The sequence below is a fragment of the Miscanthus floridulus genome, chromosome 19, assembly GCF_019320115.1.
Source record: "Miscanthus floridulus cultivar M001 chromosome 19, ASM1932011v1, whole genome shotgun sequence".
In the NCBI taxonomy this organism is placed as follows: Eukaryota; Viridiplantae; Streptophyta; class Magnoliopsida; order Poales; family Poaceae; genus Miscanthus; species Miscanthus floridulus.
The window spans coordinates 6499020-6510220 of NC_089598.1; the positions used below are offsets into that span (position 1 = coordinate 6499020).

The window sequence follows — 11201 nt, forward strand, 5'->3', positions numbered from 1 at the left end:
TAGAAGAGTGTGGAAGGTGGTAGAAACCAAAATTGAGATTGAGGATCCAGAGAATCCCACCGTGGCCGAAGAAGTGCTTCTCCAAAACAATGACATTGCCCTAAGTGCCATTCATGATGCAATTGATGAAAGAGCATTTGAGCAAATCAAGAATATTGAGATGGCTCATGAGGCTTGGAAGAAGTTGGAGGAATCATTTGAGGGCACTCAAGCCATGAAGGGTGCAAAGGCATACATTCTCAAAGAGAAGTTTGCAAGCTTCAAGATGAAGGAGGATGAGAGCGTGCCTGAGATGTTCCATAGGCTTTAAGTGCTTGTCAATGATCTCAAAGCACTTGGAGAAGAGGTGAAGGACAATGACTTCTTCCACAAGTTCTTGAGATGTTTGCCTTCAAGATTTGGCACATTGGTCACTATTCTAGTGAGGAGTGGTTTGGACACCATGACACCAAACCAAGTGTTGAGAGATATAATGACCGATGATACATATAGAGATGATAATGAGAAGGAAGAAAAGAAGGAGAAGAAAGATGAGAAAAAGAAGAGCATGGCATTCAAGGCCACATCATCCAAGGGCAAGGCAAAGCAAGATAATTGTCTAACCGGTTTGTTAAGTGTTGTTGTAGAAATTTTTTAATAGGCTATTGACCCCCCTCTAGCCATTAGGACCTTCCAGTGATGTCCCACGGTATGCCTGGCATGTTAGATGGTTTCCATGCAAAAGCGTTGTGATTGGCACGTAGGAAGTCGATGAGCTCGCATTCCTATTTGGCCAGGAGCTAGATCCCGATCCGCACCATCTTGGTTGGATCAGTGGGGTCGATCCCCACCATCTTAGTTTCCTCGAGTGGGCGGAAGGCCGTCGAGGGGGTTGGTTTGTTGTAGTCCGGGACTGCTGGGGTTGATGACTCCCCGAGCCATGGGAGCTCGGACGAGTTGATGATAGTAGTGGCGAGCTCAAAATGCTCGTGGTCGCACGTGAAGGCGTGCGAGAAGGTGCAACCCACAGTGATGATGCCATTCGGTCCTGGCATCTTCAACTTCAGGTAGGTGTAGTTGGGGACTGCCATGAACTTGGTGTAGCATGGCCGCCCCAAGATGGCGTGGTAAGACCCCGGGAAGTCCACCACCTCGAAGGTAAGTACCTCTAAGCGAAAGTTGGCTCGATCACCAAAAGTGATGGACAGGTCGATCTGACCGAGCGGGTACACCTACGCTCTTGGGATCACACCATGGAAGGGAGAGCTCGCCGGTTGGAGCTCCAACCGGGGGATGCATATGGCGTCAAGGGTGTCGACGTAGAGGATGTTGAGGCCGCTGCCTCCGTCCATCAGCACCTTGGTGAGGCGCTTCTTGCGGATGATGAGGTCGACGACGAGCGGGTAGCATCCTGGTCTGGCGATGTTGGATGGATGGTCCCTCTGATCAAAAGTGATCAGAGATTTCGACCAGCGATGGAAGGAGGGGATGACCATTTTGGCGACGCACGCTTCTCGGTAGCGCACTTTGTGCTGGCGCTTGGAGTAGACGACATCGGATCCCTCAAAGATCATGATGCATTCCTCGAGGTCGGGGAAGCCATCCTCATCCTTGTTCGCCGCGTCTCCTTTCTTGGCTGATGTCTCCTTGCCTTTTTCTTCTTTCATTCCGCCGGCCTGTCCTAGGAAATGCTTCAGGAGCTCGCTGTCCTTGTAGAGGTGCTTGACGGGGTAAGCATGGTTGGTGCATGGGCTATCCATGAGCTTGTCCGGTCAGGCAGGCCCTACTAGGGCTGCTTGCCCACGCGATCAGCCATGGCAACCAATGTGGAGTTGGTCGTTCGATGCCGATCCTTCTTGTTCTTTTTGCCCCTCTATGTGGAGGGGCCCTCGTCTTGGTCCTCACGCTTGGCCTTACCCTTGTCCCGGCCTGCATTGAATACTGCTCTGACCACCTCCTCGCCGGAGGCATGGTTAGTGGCGACATCAAGCAGGTCCCGGGTGGTACGGGGCTTCAGCAACCAAGCTTGTGGATCAGGGACTCGCAGGTTGTCCTGGAGAGGAATGCGCTGATGATGTCCGCATCGACGACATCAGGTAGGGAGTTGCACCGCTTTGAGAACCTATGGATGTAATCCCACAGGGACTCACTGGGCTCCTACTGGCAGCTCTTGAGGTCCTAGGAGTTTCTAGGGCGGACATATGTCCCCTAGAAATTTCCGACGAAGATCCTCTTGAGGTCCGCCCAGTCACGGATGCTGTCGCGCGGGAGAAATTCGAGCCATGCTCGAACATGTTCCCCCACGCAGATGTGGAGGTACTGAATGATGAAGTGATCATCATCCACTCCCTTGGCTCGGTAGGTGAGCCAAAAGTCTTCGAGCCATATACCGGTCATCATCCCTGGTATATTTGGCAATGTTGGTCGGTGGTCAGAAGGCTGTGGGAACGACGCTCTCTGGATGCGCTAGCCAAAGGCCAGTGGTCCTAGGCCATTTGGGCTGGGACTCCGATTGTTGGGTCAGTGATGATGCCTGGGGTACATTTCACCGGTCCCCTCGATGGTCTGGCCGGAGCCCGTGTCATCTGCTGTCACCGTCGCCCGATGGACATCATCATCATGCCGGGCTTGACACCAATTGCTGATGACGCTACGAGCATCTCGGTTTGGCACAAGGCATTCGCGCACAGGCGGCCGGTGTGGAGCGGGCACCAGGTCAGGCCGTGGTGTAGCTGTGGCCTCCTGCTCTGCTCCTGGTGGCTGCAGCGGTGAGCGAATGGAGCGATTCATCTGGTGTGTCGCCACTCCCCTGGTGGGGAGAGAGGCCGGGAGTCGGTGGTGCGATGCGGAGCTCTCCGCCTGTTGAACGGCGGTGGTTTCCACCAGTGCCTAGAGGTTCCAGTGGATCGCCTATTCCTGGAGGTTGTCTGGCTCAGGAAGGCCGCGCAGGAGCATCACCGCCGCAGTGATGTTCTGGCCAGCTCGAGCGAACTATGGGGGATTGTTCCCCTCGTTGATGATGTTTTGATGAACCTGGCGAGGCAACCCTGGGCGCTGCTCACCGGGTTACGCACACGGGGCGCATCATGGTGTGCTAAGTGCGTCGGCACAGGTGGCGGCTGGTTCTATCGCCTTTGTCGTAGCTCCTTGCTGTGCTCCTGGGCACATATGAGGGCATCCGCGCGAGGGTCCAGAGGGGTGTTGGTCTGTAGAGACTCTGCCACCACCGGTGGCAATCCTGGAGCTTCTGCCATAGCACACTCCCGGGACAGAGGGTGGCTAGATGCTACGACATCACCGATGCTAGAGTCGTCGCTCTCAACATCATCATCCATGAGGTCGTGAAAAGAGGTGGGAGCGTAGCTCGCCATTCCCACGAATTCGGATGTGAGAGGGGGCGGCGCCAGCATCCTTCGGAGCCCTCAGCGTACGCGTTCATGGGGGACACGAGGCCATAGAGGAACCGGTCGCATGGCGGTCACGGCAGGGACAATGGGGTCCCTCTAGAGAATCGATGAAAGACAGTAAATAGCGAGTAAATAACAAAGTGTATGTTACTCATAATTGGGTTTGAGCCCTGCGTGGGCTCAGAGCGAAGCGCAGGCGCCTCATCGTGGAAGTTGTTAGGAGTCTCAGAGCCGACGAAGGACGCGCCTCCTCCAACGGGCGCCGAAACAAGTGCCTCCTCGTGGAGGTGCAGCACGTTGAGCCGATCAGCGATGAAGTCCAGGCTTCCGAAGAGGAAGGCCTGGGATGGCTCGAAGACGGGTGGAACCCACATCCCGTCTTGTGGGAGTGCAGGAAACTCCAGCGAGCCGAAGCAAGTCGTATCGCTTGAGCCCACCATGGTGAAGATGGCGGAAAGGTGGGCCATCCAATGACCAAAAAGTGTGAACGTACGATGTCTTCCCCACGGACGGCACCAACTGTCGGTGTAGAAAGTGACCAACACATAAATATTTGTAGTTTTACCGTACGTTGTGATCAGATGTGGCCTAACACTCAATGACACATGGTTTATACTGGTTCAGGCAACGTGCTCTACGTCTAGTTTGAGTCAGACAATGACTTTTATTCCTGAGCCTAGGTGCTCGAAGTTTGCTATGGGGTTACAAACAAGAGGGAGAAAGATGGGGGTGCAAGAGGTCCGGTCGGACTCCGGACTAAAGGGCCAAGAGTGACGGGAGTTCCTATGTGCGGTAAGTATTCGAGCGTGTGCTCTTTGTAGCTTTAGTGTCTAAAGCTAGCAGAGGGTGAATCGATCGTTGATTGTTCGAATCGTTCGAGTCCTCTCTTGGAGAGTTGTCGATGGATCGTCGTGTGTGTGAGTGAACTGATCCTCTTCATTGGGAGAGAGCGCATCCCCTTTTATAGATGAAGGGGACGGCCTTACAAGCGAGAGAGAGAGTACGTATGCTACTAAGTCTTGTTGCCCATGCCGTCGGGTACAAGATGATGGTAGGCGCCCACAATACTGTTTATGTTAGACGCATGTGGGAGGTTTTTACCGTATTCACCATGTATGACAAATGACGGCGTCCACAACACTATTGATGCCTAGAGGCATGAGGGGGGCTTACCATGTTAGCCTGGTATGGGAATTGATGGCGCCCATAACACTATAGGGCAAAACGTCGGCGCCCACAACACTGCTTGGGTTCTCTCTTCGCCGCAGCCGTCGGCTTGCTCTCCCCCTTCCCACCCGAAACACGCTGGTCGAGCGGCACCGCGGTGGTGCTCTTTGCACCCCCACACGCTCTCTTTCCTAAACCCTAGATCCCTTTCTCCTTTGTCAGCCCTCAAAGCAGCAGACGCGGGAGAAGAAGGCGGGCGCCGCCACGGGTCCCCTCACCAGAGCGTGCGCTCCCTAGTGGGTGAGCGCACCGCCGTCGAGCGGTCCTGTGACGGTGCCCTCGGCCGGGGCTCGCGCGCACGACGACGAGCGCGGCTCGGCTGCTTCTTCCCTCACGCGGCGGTAGCGACGGCGGCGAGGAACCGGGTAGGTCCTCCCCTTTCTCCGTCCATCCATCTAGGGTTAGGGTTAGGGTTAGGGTTGGGGTTGGGGTTCAATTAGATTCACCTCCTTCTTGATTTCTTTTCACTTTTCTACCCCAGTCTAGATCTATATACTAGAAACCTAGCTCTGATACCAATGATAGATAAATAGAACCTCTACGTGTTGATCTAGTTGGTAAATTCTTGGCTCAGATAGAAGACTTCGATGATGTACATCGCCAGACCGATGTCGTGGCCATGGTGCCGCAGCGATGCTCGGAGTAGAGGAAGCAGCGACGTGGAGGCGCGGTCAGTGGCGGCGGCGACTGTGATGACGCTTCCCGTCGCTCACAGCACACCCTCAGGATCGGTCTAGGGTTAGGTCATCGGTGGGGCGCTGGCGGCCGCGATCAACCTCATGTTTCGAGCTCCAGTCCCACCTCCTATTTATAGTGCTGCGCGACGGGGGCGCATCAGCCAGGAGTACGGCTGAGCGCCCTCTATCAAAGCGTGGATCAAGGACCCAATTGATCGTTGGACTAACTTGGTGGAGATCAACCTAACAGGACTGACTGACTGACTGATGAATGGGTTGTCCAAAATAAATAAAATGATTCGCGGTCATCATCCTCTTATGGCAATGGCAACCAGCTCTTATCCTCGTCGCCGGCGGGCTGCTGTCAGCAGCAGCAGCAGCTACAGTGTCTGCTGCGCAGCCGTCTTGGCAGAGCAACAATGACGCCGGCTTCCCTTTCTGTGGCGGGGTGTTTTCGGAGAGGGCAGATTTCACGCAGGCGGCCCAGCCACGGCAGATGACGACGGGCGCAGACCATGACAAGATGCTGCTGCAGGATGCAAGTGCCATGGCCAAGAAACGAGAGAGGGAGAGGGCCAAACAAAGATATAACGAGAAGAAAAAGAACAGAAGGTATAGGCTCTGAACAACTTCTGAATTCTATCTCATCGATCGTTCATCTAATTCTTGTACGTAAATGCGTGCGTTGCATTGCAGGTTCTGCAAGCAGATCATGTATGCTTCTCGCAAGGCCAGAGCAGACACAAGAAAGCGAGTCAAAGGCCGCTTTGCAAAGGCTCAGCATGATGATGATCCCCAGATTCATGACAGCCCATCAGCATCTACAGCTACAGTGAAGGAGACAAGCATCTGAAATTGTGGACAAATTAAAAAGCAAATTCTCGTCGGTTAAATTTCGGTGAGGTCCGAAACAACATCATACCAGTCAAAAATATCAGTTAAATTTGATTTTTTAGCCAAGTCTAGAGTCCAAACATGCCTACAAAGTTCTTATTTCAATATAGAATTGCAAACTTACCAAGCTATAACTTGTTCGCTTCATCTTCACACTCCTCTTGATCAAATTTTGTCAAAATTCAGTTAAATATTAGCTAAATCTGAACATTATGACTGCTCAAAACGATTGAATTATGGTCCAAAATTACCGAAATTTGCCCAATTCGGTCAGGTCTGAAATTTTTTGTCATTTGAATCCCAAAACCTTGCAATTACATGCATGTATGTTTTCTTGTTCGTCACGTACAATACAATAATAGGCCTTTTATTTTTATTTTTCCCCTTTTTATTTTCTTATTGAGAACATATAGCCCCCATAGGAAAGTTACTGTGTCAACGGCACGGCATCATTCTTTCTGGAATTTTTTTTCCGTCGTATAATAAAGCAATAGCCTTGTATAAATGATATTTTGCAAGTTTGAATCCACCATTATTTGTTTTCTGCGCAATTTATCAATGTTGAAAATTCTGAGCAGAAACTCGTTTTGGGTTCCATAATCTAAAGTTTAGTTCGCTAAAGTCAAGAGTTAAAGTTTAGACTACTTGAGCTCACTTGTGTGGTCCAATGGACTTATGGTCTTCTTGTGAGGTTGGTCAAATTTTGAACAACACTTCAGACCGCTTGTTTAAAGCGTAGTAGGTCCGCAAAAAGATCTTCTAATAACAAGCTCAACAATTTCTGCTAATATATATTGGGTTCAACTTTCAACACCAAACTAAAACCAGACATTGACTCGTTCTTATATACAGGCGAACACAACGGCATGCACTAAAGTGTAGGTGCCAAGGCGGTCTCTATGGAGCAGCCGTTCACACCTAATGTAGATTCGCTCCATGTGTCCATGCTTGAGTTTTTTTTCCACAACTATTACTCCTAAATTTAAGCAATAGTCCCATGCGTACGTACTATTAAGGATGCAAACGGTACCGAAATATCCCGTACCGAACCGCATCGTTTTCTATATTTAATCCGATCGAATTCGTATTTTCGGATAAATTCAAATTCAGTTCGAAATTCGGAATACCAAATTCGAAATCGGAACGAAAATGGTTTAGACATTTTTTCGACCGTTTCTACTTTTAATTCGGAATATCTTGAATTCAAAATTCGGTTTCAAAATTCGGTTTAAACAAAATTTGGCCCACTACAAGTCTAACCTTAGAAAAATTATATCTTTTTCATATGATCTCGGATGAAGATGATTTTTATATGAAAATTGTAGCTCTCGACGAGATCTACAACTTTTTAGTTCTTAGTTTTTTCATTTGATGTCTTGAAGATGTTCAAAAAAATTAAACAAAGTCAGCGATATATTAATCGCGTACAAGCGTTTGTTGCCTTAAAAAATCATATCTTCATTACGTCATGTCGAATGGAGATACTTTTTAAGAAAGTTTTAGGACTTGTTAATTATTATGTACTTGTTAATTGTTATGCACTTGGTCCTACGGGCCAATGTACCGTATTGATTTTTCGTATACCGACCGTGTTCGACATAATTCCGCTCGAATTAGTTCGTTTTCGAAATTTTTGATATTCCGTAAGTTCGTGTTCGTTTTCGTGTCCGGCTTTACCGCTTTCGTTTTCGTTTTCGTATTCAAATGTAGAAGTAGAAAACGGTTGAGAGGTTTTCCGACCGTTTTCATCCCTATGTACTATGGTATGTGTATGTATCCATGGTGGCTTTCATGGGATCATCTGCATTGTATTTTCTTTTCCAAGAGTGCGCGTGCGCGCGCTTTGGTTGAGTCAAGTTCATATGTATTTACAGAGAAACACATTCCATTCCTATAAACCTAACTATGCAAGCCTTATTTGCTACTGCTATGGACGATTATAAACAAGGGCCGGGGCACTCTTTATTTTGGATGATCGATCACTAGATCCATCCGTTCTGCTAACCTGCTGGGAGGTGGATGAAATGTTAGTGTAGATCAGTTGTAAACAATGCAAGCCTTAGATATACTACGTATGTATGAGCAAGTAGGTGGTAGAGACCTTGATTTCCATGAACGTTCCTAGCCTATATATATATTATTATTAACTTGGGGAGGAAGGCAGGCAGGCAATCAACAAATTGTATTGAAGGAAGCATTCATGTGTGACGGACATACAAACTACGTATGTATGAGCCAGATCAGGTCAGAGTCAGACTCTCCTACCAGCCAAAGCCACCAACCCCATCTCCAAACTAGTAAGCTAATTAAGCAAAGTTTGTAGCTTTTTCATCGCCATGCAGTCTATTCGTTTGGCTGTGGCTTATCGTAAACGATCGTAAATTTTCAATCGAAACAGTATTTTTCTCTCACACAAACCAACCAGCAGTATTTCTTCACGAACCAACAACGATATGAATCAGTCAACCGAACAGGTTGATGGTCTTTATTTGACTAGTATGTATATGCAATTAGTTAACTTTCGGTAGGAGACGAAATGGCTACTAGCTACTGACTATCACCTCGTTCGTGTCCCCCTCATGCATGAATAAACAGCGCGTTCGTTTGGCTGTGGCTTGTCGTAAACGATCGTAAATTTTCAGTCGGAACAGTATTTTTCTCTCACACAAACCAACCAGCAGTATTTCTTCATGAACCAGCAACGATACGAACCAGCCAAACGATGCTGACGGTGAGGCAAGAGGGAAGAAGGTTCACTCAGAGTCGCTGCTCGTGTTGTTGCGTTGGAGATCGAGGAAACGATCAATGGAGGGCCGGCCGGCCACTTCACCTCTACTGTGCGTGCCGTACCAGTATATATAGGCAGGCAGGGGCAGGGCTAGGGTTACGGAGCCAATCCAGTTCCAGTGCAGTCACAACAAGCAGCTAGCTTGCAACCAGCCGCCATGCCGTCCCCGTCGCCTTCGCCGCAGCTGCGGGTGCTGTCCAGGCGCACCGTCAAGCCGCCGCCGCGCCCACGCATCCCGCTCACCACCTGGGACGTCTCCTTTCTCTCCGCCGACTACATCCAGAAGGGCCTCCTCTACGCCACGCCGCCCTTCTCCACGGCCCGCCTCCTCGACCACCTCCAGACCGCGCTCGCCCAGGCGCTCCACGCGGCCACGCCTACTACCCCGTCGCCGGCCGCTTCGCCACGGACCAGCACCGCGACGCCCACGGCAACGTCCTCGGCTGCTCGGTCTCCATCGACTGCGACGGCCAGGGCGTCGACATCGTCCACGCCGTCGCCGACGGCGTCGCCGTCGCCGACGTCATCCCGCCCGACGCCGATGTTCCGCGCCTCGTCCAGTCCCTCTTTCCCCTCGATGGCGCCGTCAACCACGACGGCCACCACCTCCCTCTGTTCGTCGTCCAGGTCACCGAACTCACCGACGGCGTCTTCCTCGGCTTCGCCTACAACCACGCGCTCTCCGACGGCAGCGCCTTATGGAGATTCATCAACGTATGGGCGGGCATCGCGCGCGACAGCCTCTCTGCCTCCCCCTCGGCCTCGGGGCCGGAGGAGCACAAGCACGCTCCAGCTCCGCCGCCCATGCTGGAGCGCTGGTCCCCCGACGGCCTGACGACGCCGACGCCGCCGGTCGTGCTCCCGTTCCCCGACCTCACGGGGCTCATCGAGAGGCTGCCCCCCGCCGCCGCTGCGCGAGCGCATGCTGCAGTTCTCGGCCCACACGCTGGAGGCGCTCAAGGACCGGGCGCGGGAGGAGCTCCTGGCGGCCGGGGACGCGGCCGGCGCGGCGGCCGTCACCAAGTTCCAGGCGCTCAGCTCTCTGGTGTGGCGCTGCGTCACCCGCGCGCGCCGCCTGCCGCCCGACCAAACAACCTTTTGCCGCGCCGCCATCAACAACCGCACGCGCCTCCGCCCGCAGCTGCCGCCGGAGTACTTCGGGAACACCATCTACGCCGTCGCCACGGAGGCCGTCACCGCGGCGGATCTGCTGGAGCGCGGACACGGCTGGGCGACGGCGGCCGTGGGCCGCGCGGTGGCGGCGCACACGGACGCCGACATCCGGGCGCGCGTCGCCGCGTGGATGGGCAGCCCCGTCCTCTACAACCTCAGGTACTTCGACTCCAACGGCATCATGATGGGCAGCTCGCCGCGCTTCGACATGTACGGCTGCGACTTCGGCTGGGGCGCGCCGCTGGCGGCGCGCAGCGGCAAGGCCAACAAGTCCGACGGCAAGGCGTCGCTGTACCCGGGGCAGGAGGGCGGCGGAAGCATCGCCGCGGAGCTGGTGCTGACGCCGGAGCACATGGCGCTGCTGGAGCAGGACGACGAGTTCTGGGCGGCCGTTTCGCCGGACAAGCCTTGTCCGCCGGCGGGGAAGAATTGACCGCCAGCCGCCCAGTCCATCATGCAAAAGTCAGACAGACACTGACAAAGCAATAAAAGGAATTGAATTGAATTTTCTTTCCCAGTTAGTTAGCGTGTTTGCTTAAGGATTATATAATGATGTCCTCATAATAAAGATAAAAGATCGAAATACTCCATCCATGCATTGTTTTCTTGTGTTTAGAACATTGAGCAAAAGAAACAACCACTTGGATTTACCCTTCTCTTGTCTAACAACATGGTGTCACGCCAGCAAAAACCGCTCGGGATGCAAAGAACAAACAATTTTAAAAGTTGAGGGGGTGCTTCCAAAAACTGATTTTATAGATGAGAAGGGAAATCTGAAGACCATGAAAGTTAAAGGGTCCAAAGGACCTTTTCCTTCATATTGTGCTTCATGTTGAGTAACTGAGTTGGTGAGGCCAGAAACTTTGCGTCGAAATTTATGGAACCCACTTGACCATCCATTAGGCCCAGGTTTCAGCTGTAGATTCCGACCACAAGCTAGAAGTCGGTCTAACTTTCACAGTCGGTCCACTCCACGTCTCCCCCATCTCTTTCTTGCCCTGACTGAACCCGGCCCTATGACTCCCTTTCCTTTCTTCATCCAGCCATTATGGTTTC

General features: G+C 51.9%; 1 protein-coding gene and 1 pseudogene across 1 annotated transcript; both read left to right on the forward strand.

Annotated features, from left to right (window-relative positions):
- The first annotated feature begins 1822 nt into the window (after positions 1–1822).
- Positions 1823–6143, forward strand: LOC136525459 (transcription factor GHD7-like). Its single transcript, XM_066518438.1, has 3 exons — positions 1823–1982; positions 5626–5902; positions 5987–6143. Exons 1-3 carry the CDS (start codon positions 1823–1825, stop codon positions 6141–6143), a joined length of 594 nt encoding a protein of 197 aa, XP_066374535.1.
- A 2948-nt stretch (positions 6144–9091) lies between these two features.
- On the forward strand, positions 9092–10715 carry LOC136529682 (uncharacterized acetyltransferase At3g50280-like; annotated as a pseudogene).
- Positions 10716–11201: the final 486 nt, after the last annotated feature.